The following is a 22,425-nucleotide window of genomic DNA, read 5'->3' as shown; positions in this document are numbered from 1 at the left end:
ACTGCCGCCCTACAGTGGAAATACTGAATAGAGAAGAATGTTTCCAAGAGTGGCTCAATGCCAAATATGCAAATCTCTTCCACAGCAGAGGTTGATTTTCAATAATTTAATACTATATTTTTTTAAGATTTCTTCTATCTTCTGTTTTCCCTCGACCTGTTGTAGAACTGAGAAAGATCCATCAGACTGCTAGCTGGAAGTTGATGAGGAAAAAGGGAACTGAGATTTTTTTATGCTTGATTTTTATTTTTGTCAGCCAAATTAAAGCTTTTTTTTAAAGATACTGCCTAAGAAATTCATCCTCTGTGGCAAAAACTTGTGTAGGCAACTGGCAAGGTAGTATATGCACAAATTAGAAATTTGTTGTTAGGTTTTCACAGAATGATGGAGGTTTCTTTGGCACCTTCTATTAAAGTGAAGATGAAGTAACCATGAAAGTCTTGCTGTTAAAAAAATACTGAGCCACTGCTGTTTGTTCATTAGCCTCCTTGGGTAGGAGGTTGTAATCTTAGCTGAAGAGCAGTACAAGCCAGCTCTGAAAAAAAAATTGATTCCAAGAGAATAGATCCCTGTTCCCAAAGACAAGTAAATGTCTTTTGAATGAAGTTCTTTGTACTAGCCATGCAACAATATGATTGGTCACCCCATTATGGGAGGCCTTTGATACAGTTAGTTTGTGGTTTATCAGGGGCTTCTCCTTGTTCAAAAATATTTTCTGGAGCTGAGACACAGAAAATAACAGGCTGAACTTGCTTTGCAGGCATCTTTCCCAGGAAACCTGCAATTAGTCCTCGTTCTGCGCCCAACAGGATTTTTTCATCGAGCTCTCTCGGACATTGCTTTCAGATTCAACAAAGATGAGCTTAAAATGAAAGTACCTGTAAGTAATCCTCTGTTTTCACTTTACTACCAGGAATCTGTAAAAATACTTAAGGTGGCCAAGGAGGATCAAAGAAGCCCCAACAAAAAGCCATGATTAGAGGCAGTTCTAGCAATTTTAGCTAATTCATGATGGCTTTTTCTTGAGAGAGCATATGAATTTTGAAGCAGATGCATTTCCCATGGACAAACGCTATGGTTTCTGTCACTTGAGCAAATGTATAATGGATGCCTGTTGTTATCTCGACAGTAAATCCAGAGATTGTGTTTTTATTTGCACATGTACAGCATTTATATTTTAAAATAAAATTTGAAACTATATGAGCTGATGATATAAATGTTACTGTACTTACCAGATGTAAATTGCAAGGGGGAAAGATGGTCTTTAAGCAAATTTCCCCCCATCTTTCATTTATTCTGGGGAACCGGTCCTTACATGAGAAATCCATGTAGGCAGTATTGTTCTGTCCTGCAGACCCAGGATAACAAGGAAAATGAACAAGAAATGAATGTTGCTTTTAGAAAATAGCCAAATATGGTTTAACAAGATAAAAAAATCTGGCAGTGTTATGCTGTACAATCCATAAGCTTTTTTTTTTTTAATATGCCTGGTGCCCATGTCCATATTCAGTCATTTACATTTACATCATCTTCACCTGAAAGAACTGTTAAATTTGTGTTTCTATACCCACAGGAAACAGTTCCATCTCTCACTTTTATATTAAAAATGCATCTTCTCAGTCGGTGTCTGAAGGATGGGGCTCAGAATCATTAACAAGGGACTTGTCACCACTGATCACGTTCACTTTTTTTCTGTCCTGCTGCAGATCATAATGCTGGGCTCAGTGTCAGAACTGCAGGGTTACATTGATAAGACACAATTAACAGAAGATCTTGGTGGCACCCTGGATTACTGCCACAACAGATGGCTGTCCCGTCGCACTGTAAGTCTTAGGTTTTGTTATAACTTTTCAGCTTAATGAACCCTTCTGTTTTATACCCTGTCATTTATAAAACAGATTCCAAGTGATGCAAGTTGACTTGCTCAGTGTGAGAAGATGTTCCCAATGGTACTTAGTCATCTTAGAGAAATAATATGAGTAATAACTTGGGAGGGGTTTTCTGAACACTTGGAATGAAGGAACTACAGTGTGTTATTGTGTTGAGGTTTATTGGTTTTGCTACAAGAAAGAAAAAGCTCAAATTGTGAAATAACTCCAGATTATAAAAATATGAAGAAGATACACCTGATACAAGCCTAAGAAAAATATACAATTAAGGAATTAATGGTGACGGTATCTGTTGCTTGCAAAATTCTACTTTGGCCATTTTTCAGTCTTGTAATTCATCTGTTTGGGTTTGTTTTGAGAGTTATATTTTGTGTGCTTGTGTTTGTTTGTACATATGTGTGTGATGAACACAAAACATCTTTAATGCTTTTTATTCCAAAAGGCTATAGAAGGTTTCGCCCAAAAGGTTAAGCAAACAGCTCAGATTCTTCAGTCCTTTGGGACTGAGCTGGCTGAAACAGAACTACCAAATGATGTGCAATCAACCAGCTCCCTTCTTGCAACACACACGGAAAAGAAGGACAAAATGAAGGTATGTAAATTTTGTAGAGATGCTGTCTTCTAGTTAAACTGTCTTTTAATTTATAGCTAGCAATATTAAAGGAAAATATGGATGATGATAATGGACAGTAGTAATGTGAACCAATGATATCTTTTTGAGCTTGCTTTTTTTTGATGTTAAAAATCCTTTTTGGATTGGAAAATGGCATTTCTTGAAACTAGGTTTACGTATGTACAAATGCATTATGGGTTGTATGAGAAACAGTAATTTCTTTGTAAGTGGTGGTGTGTTTAATTTGTAGTTTTGTTTGCAACAGGAAATTTGATTGTATTTGCATGCATATTAAAATATATGGCCTTTTGAAGCATGAACAAATGTTCTTTCAAAAAGGATTAAATGAAAGGTCTTTGGTGGTTTCAGAACTGTGCATCTAACATTTTTGAGATATTTGTAGCCTAAAGTTACACTAGAAGGCTGTCTACCATGAAAATTTAACTCAGTTACACTGGGGTCTTCAGATGGTAAACATGGAAGCAGCTGACATTTATCATTTACTGTCTGTTGTCAGCCACTGCTTTTAATAAAACTGTGCTTGCTCGAATGCTATTGAAATCCTTCTTTCAATTCAGTGCCTTGTGAATTCTGCTTAAAAAAAACAACATGCTGCTACAGTGTGTGGGGTCTTTCTTTTGTTTTGTTCCGTAGGAGGACATCAGGGTAGCAGTAGAACAGGGAGATGATATCCTTGGAAGTATTACAAAACCACTTACTGAGAATCCTGATTACAAACTGAATCAAGATCAGCTAGACAATCAAACAACAGTAGAAAGGTGAGAGGTGTGAAATACTAAATATGCTGCTTTTCTGCTTTTTTGATTCCCCTCCCCAGCTTCTATATTAAATTCCATATTTATGCTTTGCAAACAAGCAAATGTTTTGATGTGAACATTAGAAATAATTTCAGAAACAACTCCTCTGTTGTCAGATCTGTCCTGAACAAAGTAACTCCCTAAAGCCCACTGCAGGGTCACCTGCCTGAAGGAAAATTGGATTGGAATTCTGATACCACATTACACTGTTCTTTTTTTCATTTTTGTCACTTTTGGACTCTATATTTGAGTATCTTTTCCTTATTTTAAAGAATATCAATGCTTTGTTTAGAAACTGAAGTGCAATCCAAGAAATTTTGCTGCTGTACAGAGGGCATGAAGGGAAGACTGAAGTGATCTCTCTCTTCTTTTCAGTAGATTTGTCCATTTATCTTTGAAGTGGGAGTGTTTTTTTTCTTTTAAACCTGTTAACTTATCAATGTTGTTAGTAGCTTTTAAGGGCTGTTAGGGAGTACACCACTCCTGAAGCATCTATGCACCGATTTCCTATGTGCTTCCTCTGGGCATATAAGAAATAGGTAGTTTTCCTCTGCTCCCTGCCTGCCACATACACACTCCCCTCACATTACTGCCCGGTTTGAAGACATTATATCACTGCAGCACAGATGTAAATTTTCACAAAGCTATGAAAGCATAGCTCATTTCCCCCAGGCTGCATTCTGCATTCTTTTTTTGTCTGTCATTCTGTGTTTCTGTTACACTCAGGCCAGCTTTCTTTCCAAATAACTGTCCATCCCAATCCACAAAGCTTGGCAGAAGTCACTTTTTTGGTCACTGTTGCTATCAGCTATCCAAGGACGATCAGGGTGGGGGTTGCTCATTTATCCATAACATTCCTATTCAATACAATATGTGACGGAAGTTGGAACAAACTCTGTGTGTCACTGCCTTTTCTCTTGTTGGTTTTAACTTGTAAATTCAGAGTTCATTTCTGTAGTGTTAAAGACAAAAGTTCATTAAAATTCTGATGGGTTGCCTTCCCCAGATGTAGTCTAAGTACAGCAAAATGCACTGTATAAAGTCCATGGGATATCATACTGTCAAATACAATTATAGAAGGTAAGTTAAGAAGTGAAAGTTTTAACACATTTGCCAGAATTATAATCAAAGAAGGTTTTCCTCATCACAGTACTGCTGTACACTTTCCTATGATATTTAATTACTAACTCTGCTTGGAAGAGAAGGAGCAATGGCCTTCAGGTTTACAGAGAGCTTTGCTCCAAAGAATGAAATGTAAGGGCAGCTGCCTGGTCATAGCAGTTCAAATTTTTTACTTTAACTCTTCTTGTTAGCCTAAGGATTGGGTTCCTCTGAGTCTTAACCCACACACATTTACATATTTATTTATGTTAGCCCCAGCTCCCCATGTCCCCAGGCCAAAGCTGAGAAGGTGCTTAAAATAAGCACTAGCCCATTTTCCAGAAATTATTGTTTGTGTTGAGTTTCAGCTTTTTACATCAGTGTTTTTGTAGGAAATGATACTGTGTGATATAAAAAATATTTTCTGTATCCAGTTTATTTGTCCTGAAAAATACTGCTTTGGGGAGGCTTTTTTATTTACTGTGGAGGATTGCATTGTCCCTTGAAGGTTGTACCCATCATTCTTAGAGTATTTTTTAATGTGTTTTGTTTTGATTTTTAAAGGCTATTGGCTCAATTACATGAAACAGAGACCGCCTTTGATGAGTTTTGGATGAAGCATCAGCAAAAACTAGAGCAGTGTCTGCGCCTTCGGAATTTTGAACAGAATTTCAGAGAGGTGAGAACTTCTTGGTGGCAGTCAATATTTGGTAACACAGAAATTATTCAGAAAATGCTTCCTGCTCTTGATTTTACAGTTCTTGTATGTACTTGCAAGCTTTCTCCAGCCTTTTTCTTGTACTTGCCCTTACTTGACACACTGCTATCTTTACTAGTTTGGATTCTTGCCCATAGAGACATAACATTTTATTTTTTTTTCTACAGTCTTAGGAAGTTCTTTTCCATGCACCCAGCAGTGTATAAGCATTCAAAAAGTCCTTTGAAACCTGTTCTGTACCACAGAAACATAAAATGCTGCTGCAACACTTTCATCTTGCCAATAGATTCTTTTATGGAACCAAGTCTCAACTAAACATTCTGGCTGAAATTTTATGAAAACTGTCTCCAACACTGTGGGTGGGAAGTTGCAGCCATAGTGTTAGAAGCTGGGTGGAGGCTGCACTACAATTTTCACAGCCAGTTTCTGATCTCATGTTGTTTAACTCATGTGCTCAGTGGCACCTGCAGACCCTTTATCCTGGTGTAGCTGATGTCTGAGCACAGCCCCTGTGTCTCCACAAGAGCAACACTCAGAAACACTCTTGCAAGCATTTTTCTGTCTCTAAAACAATTGCTGGAGTGGGGACCTCTCCCTCATGGTCTGCTGTTAACATTAATGTCACTTTACATCCTTGTTATCTGGTAAAAGCAAGATCATAAATGTTTCCTTTGCATCTTTTTCTTGCATCTTTTTCAGTACCAGGAAACAGGATTATTTCACTGCGTCTTCTTTGTATTTGTTTTCCTTTTTAACTGGGGGGTAAAGGTATGCTGACAAAAAAAGGTGCTTTGTCTCTGTCCCAGTAACCACCTAATGTGAGTCACCTGACTGCTAATAGTGGCTATCACCTATGTAATTAGTGGGTCTCTGGAGAGGTGGAGGTCTCCTCATTCATACGTAGCTGTGTCTCATTTCAGGTCAAAGCAGCTTTGGATATTGTGTCTGAGAGACTGTCTGCTTTCACAGATGTGGGAAACAGCCGTTCACATGTGGAGCATATTTTGAAAGATCTTGCCAACTTTAAAGAAAAATCAGATGTAAGAAATCTGCAAATCTCAATTTCTGCTATGACAATGCACGTGCAGAGGGGAATGGGATTTGGTTGTTGAGTGTATCAGCTTAAACTGACAACAAGACAGAATCAATGTCTCAGGTAACATACAGAAGGAATCTGAAAGTCTTTAAGCATTGGAGCAGAGTAATTCTTGGACACCCCTCAATAAAGAGCAGAGTGACCAGACACAAAGTGTGATTGCTTCATGTAAGAATTGCATGAAGTGTCTACATAGCCAAGTTTTGCATTTACTGATCAAGAAGCCACTTCCATTCCTATTAAAGCCATGTCTTTCAATAAATCTTAGAAATAAGAAAGCTGTGTTTTGAATGTACAATGAAGATGGCCAACAGAAATATACACTGAACAATATAGAAAGGGAACCTTTTTCTGATCTGTGCTTCACGATGAAGCAAATTGCTCTCTAAGTGAGGTTGTTGGTCTTAAGGCTGAGATTGGTTCTTTTAAATTTCAGTTCAGATTGTTGCTGTATCCCAAATTGCATTCATACACACACACAAACCCTGCTGAATAAGGCATAGAAAGACAACAGTGGTTCCTTCACAGGGAGACCTGTGATTAAACTCACTGTTATTTCTGAGGTACTCTGGTGCATGAAGGTTCTTGGGCATTTGGAAAGACAGGAAATCACTTTGATTTATTAAGCAAGGCAGATATGAACTAAAGATGTATTCTTTATCAATATGTGTATTTCACTGTGTAAAAGTTGTTTCATTGATCTTGATCCAAGGAAAGATGTACTTTAATCAGTGCTTATTTTCTTAGGAAACTGTAACAAAAGCCAAAATGTTAGCCTCAGAGCGTGATGCTTTTATTCAAAGCAATCATTATGCTGTGGACTCCATTATTCCAAAATGCAGTGAACTTCATCATCTCTGTGATGCCTTCACTACTGAAATAGAACGGAGGAGAAAACTTCTTAACAAATCCCTGGAACTGCATGACTTACTAGAGAAGGTAAATATAGTATGCAACAGCTGTTTCCCAAAACCTCAGGCAAACAATTGTCATAATGGTAGGTAACGTTATCTCAGTGGGCTGGAAGTTTTCTCTTTAAATAGCTGAATACATGACAAGGTTGAGTGTTTCAGACTCTTAGTGTGTCATGCTGACATTGGTGCATTCTGAGCCTGTCTTTCTCTGTTTCTAGTCCATGAAATGGTGTGATGAAGGAATTTACCTGCTGGCTTCCCAGCCAGTAGATAAGTGTCAGTCTCAGGATGGTGCAGAATCAGCGCTACAGGAGATTGAGAAGTTCCTGGATACTGGTGCTGGCAATAAAATCAAGGAGCTGAATAAAATTTATGAAGAGTATGCTCACATCCTCAATGAAGACCTAAAGGTACCAAAAGACGTTTATGTGTGTCTGTGTGTCCATTTTTTCATTCTAGAGTTGCTCTCTTGTACTGCCATTGATAGAGCTAAATAATCAGTACTAGGAGTTAAACCTGTGAACTGGAAAGCCAATACATTTCTGTACCTGAGTCTCAGCATATCTTTGGATAAGCACCAAGGGCTTCAGAGACTTTTCATAACTACTTTAATTTTTCAGATAGTAAAATTGCTTTTAGAAAAAATTCTCCCAAATGAGTATTTGAAATATCTTTTTCTTACGTACCAAAAATGTGCTACTTTTTTTTTATTTTTTAGAACTTGAGAATATATTCCTTTTCTTCATGGTTGATCTCTTCATGTAACAGAACCTTTAGACAGTCAAAAAAAATATTTTTTAAAATTGAAATTTGAATCTCAGGTTTCTCAATAGTAAACACACAAAATATTTTTGAAGTAATGTTACTTAAGTAATGTTCTTAAGTGTACAAAATCACTGTAGATTTCACCTTGTTAAGAGTGAAGAGTTAGAGTAATATTTTTATATGTGGTTTAAAAGTAATTGCAATTTCAAATCAGTATGCTGTAGATGCTGTAGATGTCAGTGTAGCTTGTTGATAGGTCTCTGACAGGAATTTTTAAATTATAATAAATTATTTAAACTATTTTTTAAATTCAAGTTGGTTTTTATTTCTATGGCAACTGTAGGACCATGTGCAAAAGGTTTTCCAGAAGCAAGAAAGTATGGAAGAAATGTTTCAAAAGCGGCAAGTAAGTCTTAAGAAGCTGGCAGCTAAGCAGACACGTCCTGTTCAGCCAGTTGCTCCAAGACCTGAAGCATTTGTAAAATCTCCTTGTACCTCTCCAGGTAAGTTACCTGTATTAGCCTTTAGTTTTTTGTGCTATGCTGAGAAGCTTAAAGAAATTTCCAGCCATAATCTGTGGTTGCATGAACATCTGTGTCAGATCTGATCCAGTTCTAACTTCTGTTTGGTTCTGGTTTACATGTTTAGGTCTCCAAAGAGAAAACGTGTCCAACTCAGAAAGCAGTGCACTTCGGAGGGTAAACTACAGAAAAGCAAAGGTATTTTTGTCACTTGGCATTTTTCACACATGTACTACTTGAAAAACTCATAGTACAACAGAATATGCAGGAACTCTCAATAAGTATGAGGGAATTCTACTGAGAAAGTGATGGCATTGTCCCAGTTGAAGTAACGCTGGTGAAACAGTCACATGGTTTAAATAGGGGCTGCTTTGTTGCTTGGCTAGTTATGAGGTAGGGTAAAGTAAATAGTTGCCAATATTAGGAAAAATGTTAGGGGCAGCAAAATATGAAGTCTATGAACAGGAAACATTTTTTATTTGCCAGTAGTAATTGGCTACTTATAAAACCATTGACAGTGAAGAAGTAGTTGTCATTGGCTCCAAGACAGCTTCACCTGACCTAGTGCGTTGCCATTCCCAAGTGGGGATGGACTTCCTGCCTTGCCTGCAGCAAGGGAAGTATCCTGATAGCAGCAACAGAAACAAGGAGTTTCTCACTGCGTTGGAGAGTTGGATCAACTCAGCAAAGTTGAATCAAAGGTGCAGCAAAAGACAACACCAGGAGGAAGGCTGGGCCACATGACCAGGATGGACAGCATTTGGAGAGAAAAGGGGTAGTTCAAGGAGGGCTTGAAAGCAGAACCTCTCTCTTTTTTCAGCAAGCCATAGTTAGGTTTAGGCATTACAGTAAAAGTTTTAGGAGTGAATTTCTGTGTCGGTTTAAGAAGTAACCAGAAAGTTAGCATAGTACCTTATTTTTATCTTGGAAAACAGACTAAGGCTAGTGTTGCCTACAAGATTATGTTGGTGCTCTAATGCCTTCTTGAAAAGGGTTTTGAACCACCATCTTTTCTTCACTGGCTTTTGATGGAGAACTTTTCACATCCAAATATTGTGTGCTTCAAGACCTTCAGGGTGACTTGAATTTTTTTCACAGCATTCTTGCAAAATGCCTTCATTTTTAGTGGAGTACAGTCTTTCCAGTGAAAAGGGCTGAGCACAGAGTTCTGTATTTTAAAGTGTCTTTTCCTGTGATGCCATGATTATTTTTTCATTGTTTAATTGTTTCCTTCTTTAGAGTGAAACGACTGAACTCCATCAAAGCAGAGGAGGATCTACAATGGATGATGAAGAAAACCTAGCTGTGTTACGACAGTAAGTATATTTTGATAAGCAAAAAGTGTGGATTTTCTCTGATTTGGTTCCAGCAAAGCCTGACTAAGGATTTGATAAAGCAAGTGTGTTTCTCTGGAATAATTCTCAGTGACTTTTGAAATGCATTGGCTATGCTCTGTGCACAGAGGAAGACATTTCTGTCTGCAGCATTATTTAGAGTTTGGGTAGTACCAGCGTCTACCTTTGCTGCAGTGAGGTGATGCTGTGGCAGGACAACTACATATTTTCATTTCAGAGATTAAACAGTTTTGAGTAATAAATCTCCTGTAAATCTATTGAAGGATTTGGTCTCCGTGCTTTGAGACTTTGTCTTTTTATTGGACTCTTTTTAGTCCATTTTAGTTTTGATATGTGTTACCAAAAACCACTTTTATAAAAACTGAACAGCATAAAATATGTTAAAGAAATTACTTAGTACCACCTGCAATGCCTATTGCAGACCTTGCATTTTTACTTGCAAACTGGCTGCTTATATGGTCTTTTTACTGCTATAACCTTCTGTTACACCACACAGAATCACAAGGGAAGGAGTTTGGAGGGAAGTATGATTCAATGCTTGGTCATTATGGAAATTAAAGCATCATCAAGATATTTAAAGGGTGCCTTAAATGTCTCTAATTTAAAATTACCAGTGTAGTTTTCAGTCTGTTTGATAATCCTATGCAGCTCCAACTCCAGCTCCTGCAGTAATTACAAACACAGTATAACCAGACTTTGTACATACAATGATAAAACACTCTACTGCTTCAATTCAGTTACTACAGCACTGGAACTGCTAGATTTTATGTTTTCCTGTTCAAACACGTTTTCAAAAATTTAATTTTTTTTTTTTTAAATACTTATCTCTCAATAAGGATATATAAAGTAATGACAGGAATATCCATGGAACATCACGTTTTCCATTTCCTGGAAACAGTTCTTTTATTGTCTGAAGTAAAGAAGAAAACCAGACAAAATTAATGTTGCCTCATTGCTTTACATAAGTGAGTAGGCCCACCTTAATTATCGTTCTTTGTCCACAGGCATGTAATGAATGAACTTATCGAGACTGAACGAGCATATGTGGAAGAACTTCTCTGTGTTCTTGAGGTAAAGGCTAAGTTTCTCTCTGGATGTTAGTGAATCTCTTGCATTTCATGGATTCTCTTATGTTTTCCTCGCCACCGTAAAGCCTCTGTTTGTTTTGTCAAGCAATGTGGTCATTACATTTTTCCTTTCTCATCATATTTTCACAGAGGCAGCAATATGTGATTTTTTCCTAGAAATAGCCATACAACTAGGATTTTGTATTAGAAAACAAAATTGAGCAGAAAATAAGATGTGCCTTAGTACTTAGGTGGAATCATAGTGAGATTTGTAATGATCATTAATTCCTGCAAAAGTTCTTTCCAGAGTCTTGGGTCAGTTCCAGGAAGGTCATGTGTCACACAGGAACATGAATCTGTGTCAAGAGGCTTCTGTGTCAGAGGAGAAAAGTTGTTTCTTACATCTTCCTTTGCATATCTTTAAGTTATCTTCCACATATCTTGGGTACAACTGTGGGAACAGAATGCCTTGTAATAAAATCTCCATTTGAAATCATCAAGGAAACAAAGGTGCTCCCTTTGCTCCACACTTCTGGAGGCAGGATTACAGCACAGCTGAGTTGCTTGTAGAAATACACTGCAGTATTCTTTTTTTCCTCAAGTTCAAGTCTTCAGCTATGGATGTGCCATTTTCCTGTAATCCAGTTTGATTTCAGGGAATAATGAAGTTGCAGGTGACTATGGCTGAATAATTTGATCAGGATGAACTAGAGTTGAGACAGGCGGATATTCTTGGTGTCCATATCAATGTTAAGCTCCTAAATAGGAACTGCCAAAAGTCATGGACCAGGACTAATAACTTCTGAGTACATACCTTCAAGTAAGAGTAGTGTATGAGGGTTTTGGACTCTGGTCTTGGTTTTGCCGGTTTGTGCTGAGCTTCCCACAGCTTTTACATCCTGTGTTCAGTCCAAATGCTGGAAGTGTTGATTACAGCAGGATGGTCACACCTGACATGTGATAATAAACCCAGGTCAGTTTGGAGTGGGCCTTAAATATCACTTTATCCTCTGCTTTTGTATGCAATGCAGGTCTATTCATAAAATCATGATTTGAATAGTTTGGGGATTTTTGGTCCTTACTGCTGCTACTGGAGCATCTTTCTATTCCCATTGTATTACTCTTGTTTTCCATAGAGTGCAGTGCAACTCCTGTCTTCCTAGGCCAAAGAGTTTTGGTTTTGTGCCACTGTGAGTGACACTCCAGTGCTCAGTGCCAGGCACACCTCTCTGTGCCTCCTTGCAGTTTGGTATCCCTCTGGCTTGAACCTGGGTGATTGGCAGTGCCAGCAGTAATTCTGGGTCAGATACTTGCTGAGCTATGGCTCAGTGGCAGGCTTCCAGCTTTTGAGGAATTCTAGGTATTAGTCTATAGTTCTGGCTGTTCTCCCTTTCCCTTTGTTTCTCCTATTCTATTAATCTTTCAGTTTTTCATATAAAATAACCTGGTATTCCTTTGTAGAGACAGTGTCTACTCTTATTAAGTCCTATTTGTTTGCATTGGATTTTCTGTCTGCCAGGGATTCTGATAGAAAAAAGCAAGGTAGTTTCCCAAGATTGATTATTTGGAAACTCCTATAGCTTATCCAAGATCAATAACTTTTCTTTCATTAATAACCATGATCATCCCACTTCTGTCTGTGAATAATGTTTACTGGGAGAAGAATACTGGTCTAGTCTATTTTTAGGTGTTGAATTCTACCCTTTTTCCCACTTACTTGTATGGTTTTAGAGCAGCTTTCAGATGAAAGACTAAGCAATGCCTTAAACATTTTTAAAGTAAGATTAAATAATCAAAGTAAGATTATTTAATCTCTGTGGCTGCATTAAGTAGCTCTCCCTCTCTTTTCTTAAAACACAACTACTGCATAGGTAGTAAAACATGAAGCTTTTTATAATAAATTTTAAAAGTATATCAGCCTAAAGTGAAAAAAATGACAAAAACTTTTTGTCAATGTATGTATTTCAAGCTTTTCTTCCTTCAAAATTTGAAAGTAATGAACTCTGTCAGGCTTCCTTTCACCTGAGCTAATTCAGTACTCCTTTTTGCCAGTGCTGGCTGTGCTGCTATTTTTGATATCATCTTGACTTAAAGTGGAAATCATTCTCTTTGTGGAGCTCTTCATCTAAAGAGCTCTTCTTGGTGGCTGCAATAGTTATTTTCCTAGTAAAAAAATTTAACTCCATTTATTCTAAATTTTAAAAAATTTTTAAGGCTGTACAATTTTCTTTCATTTTTTTATTCCACTCTCTTTTTTTCAGACTCTGCATTTTCCTGCTTGGGGGCAGGAAAAATATGAGAAAGAAACCAATGTTTAGCTATTTTTAGCTATTTATGAGGTCCATCGACTTTGCTTATACCACTAGGAGGGTTTTTTTTGGGGTTGGGGTTTTTTTTGTTTTTGTTTGTGTTGTCTTTTTTTGTTGGTTGTTTTTGTGGTTGTGGGTTTTTTTTGGGTTTTGTTTGTTTGTTTTTGTTTTTGTTTTTGTTTTTTTGTGGTGTTTGAGGGAAAAATACCCAGACTTGAAAAGGGCTGATTCTGGGTTCTTTTAAACAAAATAATTCTGTCTTATCCAAATGCTTGAATTCTTCAGGTTAGCTGACTTTACCAGCTAGTTCTTCTACTTTCTGTAGTGTGGACCACATGTTGAAAATGTTGAAAATCTTAATTGTAGGTGCACTTTTACTTACCTTTTCTTTTAATTATTTAGTTTGCTTGTTTGGTGTGGCTTATTATAATCAATGTGCCTTAATGCAAGGATCACCTTCTGTTTAAAAAATTTTAAAAATGAACAAAACCACAAACCACAAGAGATAGAAATCTAATCCAAATCTAAAGAAGATAGAATCAGCTTCCTTCAATGCCTGTATGCTAGGAAATTTATTTATATTAAGAAATCTGCTTATAATGCAGGTGTTAGAGAATTCCTGCCATTTTTCTGGTTGACTTGTTGGGACTGGTTTTTTATTTAGGGTTTTTTAGTGTTTTGAGAGAAGGCAGATTAGTGATCTGAGGGCCAAAGGAGAACAGTCCTGGACTAAAGCCACTTGTGTCCTTTTCTGTGCCAGATTAACAGACAAGAGAATGTTGTCAATGTGGTTATATGACAAGTGGGAATCTAAAGCTACTCCTTTAGGTACTGAAGCAAATGGAAGGTTTTTAGCTTAATGGTGTCTGTTACCTGCAGAAATAACTACAGTCAGCTTATTCCTTCCTAGCAGTGGCTAAGACAGGCATGAAGGTTTGTGTGTATACTGGAATTGGGACTCTAAATTCAGATGTGTAAAGTCTTAGCAAAAAAAGTATGAGCTATAATTTGTAAGCAGTGTAGGAACGTAGAGCCTTTAGTTGGTGAAAATGATTGCAAACTTTGTTTCATCCTCACTTATCTAGAATTGCAGGATTTACTCAAGTATCTTCCTAAAGACTCGGTGTGTGTCCAAGTGGGGTGATGGGAAAACAGAATTTGTATTCTTCTTTCATGATTAATACTGAGCTCCTTCTTGTCTGTCTGTCAGCCTGAAGACAAATTGCCTTGTTAGAGAGAGAAGTACTGCAAGCAAAGGGAGATAATAATTGTGCCTCTCTCCTGTGTTGCAGGGTTATGCTGCAGAGATGGACAACCCCTTAATGGCTCATCTCATTCCACCAGAACTGCAAAATAAGAAAGATATCTTGTTTGGGAATATGGAAGAAATTTATCACTTTCACAACAGGTGAGGATTTGCATTTGGTTCTAAGAACAGCATTTGGATGAGATTCTTTACTTTGTATTTTAATCTACCTTAGATTGCTAAAAGATCCTTACAGAGTTCTACTTGTCTGTATGGCATGGCAACATTGTGTTGCTTAGAAGAGGAAAAGAAAATATCTATAGAAGATGAGCAAAGCTGTGTGAAACTGCATACATGCAGCACACAGGTAGAATTTTGCATTGTGGTCATCTTTCTGAAGCAAGATATTTGGATCTGGTTACAAGATAATTAAAGTAGGTTTTATTTGAGTTTCTTTTTTTTTTATTAATTTTGCTATGGAAAGTGAATTATGGTTCTAAATCACACATTCTCAAGTCTTCCATCTGATTGAGAGTGATTAATTTTATATTTCTATGGATGTATTAAATAATACATAAAATTAATATATAAAACCATATTTATTTGTATATATTAAAATATATATTGAGTGACCTCTCTGAAGTCTGAATCCTTGCTGCTAGAGAGGTATTTCTTCATAGGATAATATTTAAATTTATAGGAAAGGGAAACTGGTTTTCAAGAAAAGTTAAGCATATTAAGTAGTTGTTTTTTATTCAGGCAAAACTAGAATGAGTTTTTGTCACTGATTTTTTTTTTGTGTGTGTGTGTGTTTTGAGTTTATTTTAGTTTTGGGAAGGTGGTTTTTGGGTTGTTTGGTATGTGGTGTTTGGTAGTATTTGGAAACAAAACCCAAACACTTTAAACTGTACAAATCCTGCTGCTGAATACATAAGGAAGGGAAATTAAATCCCCTTTCCTTCTCCAACCCTGTATTTGATTTCAGTTGCAGCAACAGTAAGCTGAAAGAAATTGGTCAGAATATTTGTTTTCATTTGCTATTCCCTTCAAAGTACACGATCTAGAAGAATTATGTTTGACTTTGTAGCATTACAACTCTGTTTCCAAAAGTTTACAAAACTAATTGCAAAACTGTGAACATTATGACAACTTTCTTAATGTATGCTCTAAGAAAATTTTCTTTCTCATAGGATATTCTTGAGAGAACTAGAAACCTATGTGGAATACCCAGAACTGGTAGGACGGTGCTTTCTGGATCAGGTATGTGAGGCCTTTTGCTGGCTCTGCATTCACAAACCTCTTTAGGGCAGTAATATGTGAGAGTGATTCTGATGTAGCAGTGACCACCACATCCCCTTTGTTTGTCCTGAGCATGGAATAGGTTGAGAATGCAGATGTTATTTGAGAGTTACAGATACTTTCCTCTGTGCAGCACAATTGATTTTGTTAGGAAAAACTACCATATTGTTAAAAAAAAAAAAACTGCTTTTTTAAAGTATCAGTCAGGAAAGCATGAAGAGGAGTCGTGCACTGCATTGTTTCACATCACTATATATGTAAGTAAACCAAGTTTACTTGGTTAGATTTCTTTAGTGGATTGTTGTTTTGTTCTTTTCCTTGTTCTTTAAAGAGTACACCTCAACAGAGTAAGTCCAAAACATTTTTGTTCCAAAAATAGAAGTCTATGACAAAAATAAACTTTTTTAAATTGGGGATGTACTAAACAATGAGTCTCACCTGTAGTGTATTAAAGGCTAAATAAGAATGTGTGTATGGAAATCAGCCTTTTGATGCTCTAAAGCTCCTGGGAGGAGCCATCCCTCTCCCCTCTGTTTACTGCCTACATCCATGGAGATGGTGTTTCCTAAAACTGAGGGATGGAGGTGCTTCTGTGTCTGCTGATTTTCTACCTGGTCTTTCATTATATCTGTGGTTACTACAACATTTTCAGCAGTCTTTATTTCCTTTTGCTTTCAGCAAGTGCTGAAAGCACTTGGTGCTGAAGTCGTGCTATTTAATTTTTGAAGTAATAAGGGGGAGCAAACTGCTTGATTTACCTTAGTGTGACTCCCAGTGAAAAACACATTTGTGAAAAGAAAATAAAGGAAAAAGACAAAAAAGTCTTTTAAAAAATCTACACAGTGGGTCTCATGGCGGGGCACACATAGAGGTATTTTTTATATTATAGGAGAAATATATTTGTAAATATAACATATGCTTCTTCATAATGTGTTTAACATTCAACTGAAGCAAAAATTAACAGGAGTGTTTTATTTTGTAAATTAGTAGCCATTACAAAATCAGTGATTTTACAATTCCTTGAGGCATCCTAAGCAAAAAACAATTATTCAGTTTTTGGTGGTGGTGGATTCTTTCATAGCATTATTGAAAATTTAAAAAAATTGTTATGAACTTTGTCTATTAAAGTCACAAGAATTCATGAACTTTTTGCTTTTCTCCCCAATTCCAGATGGAAGACTTCCAGATTTATGAAAAATACTGTCAAAATAAACCTCGATCTGAAAGTTTGTGGAGGCAGTTTTCAGACTCTGTATTTTTCCAGGTATGCTTGCTTGAATCCCTAAAATAATGGTGGCTTTGGTTTTGTTGGGGTCTGGGGTTTTTTGTTTGGTTTATTTTTACTGAACCTTCTCAAGAGCAAATAGCACAAATACTGATTTCATGTCCTGATGAAATCCAACACTGATTACAGGAATGTCAAAGGAAACTCGACCACAAGCTCAGTTTGGACTCATACTTGCTGAAACCTGTTCAAAGAATAACCAAATACCAATTATTGCTAAAGGTAAGTATTACTAAACTATAATGCTAAGGACATTTTGTGCATTTTTTTTGAATGCTGCTTCTCTCATCCTGCTGTAGAGAAACCTAAAAGTTAGTGAGCAGAAATAGAAACACACAAATCCCTGTTCATCAGTTTTCAGCTCAGTTCTTTTTTCTTTCAGTCAAAAAACTTCTAATAAGCAAACATTGCACAGAGACATCTTGTGTAACTACCTTTGCCCTTAGATTGCAGCTGAAAAGTTGGTGAGGGGAAAACAGAAGGTCCAAGAAAACCTTGAAATGAAGATGATAGAGTATCTGAAGTACTTCAGTTATAGTCACCCCACCCGTATTGCAGGAACTTGCCTTGCTGGACTCTAGGAAATGCACTTTATGGAGAGCACTGTATGGTGTTTGTATGAAGGATGCTGTTGTGATTCACTTAAATATGCTATACTGAGAGAGCAAAATAATAGCAATATACTACCATAAATTTATTTAAAGTATAATATAACATGTTGCCATGTTTGAAATAAGAAATATTTCTCACAAAGACATGTTACAATTCTTGTATTTAACAGTAACTTAAAAATTCACTTCAAAACAGGTTTACTCTTGAGTTAAAACTGAGCTGTTAACAGCCTTTAAAGAATTAATTACTTTAGTCTTATGTAAAAAGAGAAGAATTATAAAGGTTTTTTACTTAAAATAACTTCCTACAGTCCATTAGTAAATTCTTATTTTCATATTGTGAAGTCAGAGGAATTCCACATGAACTTGCTGCTGTGTTTATCTGTATCAAATTGGAAGATGCTGCTTCACCTTCACCAATAATCCCTTTATAGAAGGGATTCCTTTTTAGATGTGTAGAACAATACCCAGTGCAGTAAGTTTAAATCTCTTACTAGCATGACAGGCCTTGCCATAATTAAAAGAGTAAATGAAATTTGACTATGTTTTTAAATTTCTTTTGAAAAGTAACAAATGAAAAGACCCTATCCTTTTTTTAGAGGATTGTTGTTTTGGTTTTGGTTTTTTGGTTATTTTTGTAATTGTGATGAAAATGATGTTTGCAAAGTTAATATTGTAAAGTTCTTACATACAGCTTACAAAACCTCTAGATGAACAAAATATATATGGATAATGAGCAGGAGAAATGAGAAGTAAATCTTTAGGTTCTATTGAGTTCCAGCCACTACTGAACTACCTAGATTATATGGCATAAAGCTCACTTTGCTAACTTTAAATTCACAGAATCATAGAATGGTTTTGGTTGGAAGGGACCTTCAAGATCATCTCATCCCAACCCCCCCCCTGCCTAAAATTCAGTGTTAAAATTTGAACATTCCTAGTTGCTACTGTTTCACAAGCTAGGTAAATGTGTTGTCGTTCCCTTGCACTCAGGAAATGCTGAAGTACAGCAAGAACTGTGAAGGTGCTGAAGATCTTCAGGAAGCACTAACATCTATCCTGGGCATTCTTAAGGCAGTTAATGATTCTATGCACCAGATAGCCATTACAGGCTATGATGTGAGTAACAGTTTTTGCTTACTTTTAACTTTATTTTCATTTCTTTTTCATGCCCTACACTGTGTACTAATAATGAGAGGAATGTTTTACAAAACATGCCTCTAAACTTAATTGTGTCATGAAAATAATAGGAAAGGGATCTCTTTATACTCTTTTGAACTTTTCCTGCTATGACTAATATTTTCCTCTGTCTACCTAAGTTGTTTTTTCTTTGATCTTTGTGTAATACTACACCCAAAAATTTCAGTTCCCAAAAAAATAGCAAAACCCAAAACAATACATAAGCAGATTTCGAGCAGAGGGGAGGGAGGGAAGAACTAAACAACCAAACATGTATTTTGCTTCCCTCTCTCTATGCATAGTTCTCTGTGCCTCTGCTACTGGTACTCTTGACTGTAAAATCCTGCCTGAGCAGTGATGGCCAGTGAAAATTATATGGAGAGATTCAACATTGACTTCATTGCATTTCCAAATCCAACATAAACACTGAGATGAGAGATTATTGGGAACAAGAGGCTTCTAAAGACCTGTTTGGAGTCTGTATTGTAATCTGATGTCATCTCTGTAGTTACAAATATCACTGGTTTTTTTGTTCCAGGGAAACCTGAATGAGCTGGGCAAGCTTTTAATGCAGGGATCCTTCAATGTCTGGACTGATCACAAAAAGGGTCACACAAAGGTGAAGGATTTGGCACGCTTCAAGCCAATGCAGCGACACCTCTTCCTCCATGAGAAAGCAGTGCTGTTCTGTAAGAAGCGAGAAGAAAATGGAGAGGGATATGAGAAAGCACCTTCTTATAGCTACAAACACTCCTTAAATGTAAGGCACTGATCAGTCCTGATGGTCAAGGTACTGAGGGCTTAGCCTGTAGTAATATTCTAGTTGTATCTGCAAACCTGTGTTGCAGCATTGTTCTGGGAACTGCACTCCTTGAGACAAACCTGACTGGTGATGCAGGTCTGTGTTGGTTTATGTTGCTGTCTGTTCAGCTGAATGGCAGTTGTATTAATCACACAGAAAACACAGGGGAAAGGTAATGTAAAAATCATGAAGGATTTGTTGGTCTGGATTTTAAAAGCAACATTTCACAAGTGAGTCTCAATCTAATGTACCTAAACCCTTCTTCCCTCCAAAGCAGCCAGGCTGACTCAAAGCACTGAATCTCTTGTCTCCAACACACAGATCACAAATTGTTAGCTATTCTTTTCCTTGTGCAAGAGGCCAGATGTGGTTTTTCTTTTCAGAAATAAGGTACCACAGAATACCAGTAGCTTCCCTTTTCTGTTTTAATATAATTGCAATGCAGTAGGTCAGCTTCTGTTCTCTTTGCTTCCAGATGGCTGCAGTTGGAATAACAGAAAATGTCAAAGGTGATGCAAAAAAATTTGAAATCTGGTATAATGCACGGGAAGAAGTTTACATTGTACAGGTAAATTACATGTCCCTACATTCAAAAAATAAAAAAATAGAGAGATGGGGAGCAGGACCTAACCCTAAGAAGATCTGGAGGTTTCTTTTCCTGTTATATCACTAATAGAGTGTGATGAAGGAAATGTAGAGAAAAGAAAGAAAACATAAATCATATTTCAATGGGAAGAGACTTCCAGGGGAAAAAATAATCCCATCTTACAATGTCCATAGAGGAAATTGTATACACCATTCCTATGGCTGTCACTGGAGTAGTGGATGGCTTGGGAGATGGGGTTTGACTGCAGCACAGCCTCGGTCTGTTCCAGTTTCTGGTCACAGAAGCACTGGAGAGGGAGCTTTGTCTGTCCCTCTTGAAAGATTCCTCTGAGGCTATGCTTTGGCATGTAACTATTTGTGTAATAACTATTCTGTGCTTGATGGCTGATTGTATTTATTTTTGGGTAGGCTCCAACCCCTGAAGTTAAAGCTACTTGGGTAAATGAAATAAGAAAAGTGCTAACAAGTCAACTGCAGGCATGCAGAGGTAAAACACTTTGGAGATTCTCTTTTTTATCTGTCAATTTTTTAAAACCTATTTTCTCTTTGATCTTCAGATCCTGCCCTGTAGATCTTCCCAGTGTAGAACACAAATTTATTGTAATAGTTTTTTTTCTTTCCTCCATTTCAGAAGCTAGTCAGCACAGGACACTAGAACAAACACAGAGCTTACCTCTACCACTACCAGCATCATCTTGTGCAAGGTAAGTATGTTGTCACATCATATTGTGGATATGCTAATACATCTGATTTGCAGCTCTTCATTACTCCTACCCCTTTATACTGATCTTTGTGTTTTAAGGCTTTGGTTTAGTTCTCTTCCTACTATAAAGCTGTAAAACCTGGAGTTTATACATCTCCAGAACTGTTAAACTGAGCAGCAGTGGCATGTGTTTTGCCAGCTGATAGAGAATGCCACAGAAATGTAATTTTCTGCACCAGCCAAAATCCTGGTCATTTTATGTGTCTGCTTGTTGAGCAGCTGATTATATACATTATGGTCTAGATAAGAGAGTTTTATGGAACAGCTTTTTTCTTCCTTCACTCTTCTTTTCCTTTACTTTTTCTTCCTTTTCCAATGTCATGTTACCTTCTTTTTTGTCTTTTTCACAGCAGTATCTTTTCTCTGTCTCTTGTTCTTTTACTCCAATTTATTTTTTTTAACTGAAGTAATGTGTAATTTCTCCAGTGTCCCAATTTCCGGGTGAAATTTTTTCTTTTTTTCCTCTATCCTTCACCATACCAACCTATATGCTCTTCTGTTCCCATCTGTTGTTCTACCCTTGCCTGACACCTCTCTTTAGTCCTCTGCTACTCAGTCTGGTTTTTCACATGTGTGTGTGTATACCCATCCACAAGCCCCATGTGCTCCTGTCCATATGGTGTGTGCTCAAATATATATTGGTAACTCTCTGCCCTGCATCTCTTATACTTCTCCTTTTTGGTCAGGGAGAATTTCTCAGATACATTGGATTTGTGGAGTGTCTTTCTCTGTCCCATTCCCAGATGCAGTTGTGATGGGAATCCACTGCAAAGTCCCTCATTTGTTCCTGTACTAAGAGCAGAGAGGCAGAGTTTATTCCTTTACCTTTCTTCTTTTATTCCTAGTACATTGAGGAGGAGCCTGTTAGCTGCAAGTGAGTGGAAGTTGTCTTGAGCCATTTTTCCAGTAACTCCCACTGCCATGGTACATGTGATTGCAGTTAGTCAGGAGAGGTGTTTCTCACTTGTATGTTCCCATGGTCTTTAAATGCATAATCACCAATGGCTTTTTCAGTCCTGGAAGCTAGAGTCTGAGAAGGAACAAATAAATGGTTTTCAGCCTATATATCTGTAAATAAAAGCCTGTGATTGGATTGATTGCCTTTATTCTCTTCTAATAAACAGTCCTTCACGGAACCACATCAGAAACACCAAAAAAATGGAGGAGAAAAAAGCTGATCTCACAAGTCTAGAAGGTTGTGGCGCTACAGTAGCACCAAAGTACCCTGAGAAAGGCAAAGGTGAGTTTGCCCATACATGTTGTGGTCTCTAATTGCAAGGAGCATGCCTGCACTGCAGACGCACAGGCAGATCCACCAGCAGAGTAGCCACGGTAGTGCAGGGGAGCCAGCAGGACTGCTGAACCAGCAGGGCTTTGCTGTTTTCAGCCCTCACAAAGTGCTGCTGGTCCCATCTGCCCTTAGCTTGGGATTGATTGCTGCACTCCAGTGTGTGGTGTGGACAGGCCC

At 37.3% G+C, this 22,425-nt stretch overlaps 1 protein-coding gene across 13 annotated transcripts in view; it reads left to right on the top strand.

Moving 5' to 3' along the window:
* MCF2L (MCF.2 cell line derived transforming sequence like) overlaps positions 1–22,425 on the top strand; it is a 156,694-nt gene that overhangs the window by 125,705 nt on the left and 8,564 nt on the right. For all 13 annotated transcript variants that reach the window (XM_074535924.1, XM_014267722.3, XM_014267717.3 and 10 more), the window contains 22 exons: positions 761–880; positions 1,707–1,823; positions 2,332–2,481; positions 3,157–3,281; positions 4,986–5,100; positions 6,060–6,179; positions 6,983–7,174; positions 7,368–7,559; positions 8,258–8,417; positions 8,563–8,633; positions 9,675–9,751; positions 10,795–10,861; positions 14,459–14,574; positions 15,603–15,672; positions 16,883–16,975; positions 17,126–17,218; positions 18,601–18,726; positions 19,325–19,546; positions 20,064–20,156; positions 20,603–20,681; positions 20,826–20,898; positions 22,082–22,197. In XM_074535924.1, coding sequence (XP_074392025.1) covers positions 761–880; positions 1,707–1,823; positions 2,332–2,481; positions 3,157–3,281; positions 4,986–5,100; positions 6,060–6,179; positions 6,983–7,174; positions 7,368–7,559; positions 8,258–8,417; positions 8,563–8,633; positions 9,675–9,751; positions 10,795–10,861; positions 14,459–14,574; positions 15,603–15,672; positions 16,883–16,975; positions 17,126–17,218; positions 18,601–18,726; positions 19,325–19,546; positions 20,064–20,156; positions 20,603–20,681; positions 20,826–20,898; positions 22,082–22,197 — 2,587 coding nt within the window. The remainder of the gene's footprint in view (positions 1–760; positions 881–1,706; positions 1,824–2,331; positions 2,482–3,156; positions 3,282–4,985; positions 5,101–6,059; positions 6,180–6,982; positions 7,175–7,367; positions 7,560–8,257; positions 8,418–8,562; positions 8,634–9,674; positions 9,752–10,794; positions 10,862–14,458; positions 14,575–15,602; positions 15,673–16,882; positions 16,976–17,125; positions 17,219–18,600; positions 18,727–19,324; positions 19,547–20,063; positions 20,157–20,602; positions 20,682–20,825; positions 20,899–22,081; positions 22,198–22,425) is intronic.

This window comes from Zonotrichia albicollis, chromosome 2 (assembly GCF_047830755.1).
Source record: "Zonotrichia albicollis isolate bZonAlb1 chromosome 2, bZonAlb1.hap1, whole genome shotgun sequence".
NCBI classification, from domain to species: domain Eukaryota; kingdom Metazoa; phylum Chordata; class Aves; order Passeriformes; family Passerellidae; genus Zonotrichia; species Zonotrichia albicollis.
The sequence above is the reverse complement of the archived record's forward strand: the minus strand, read 5'-3'. Positions and strand labels throughout refer to the sequence as shown.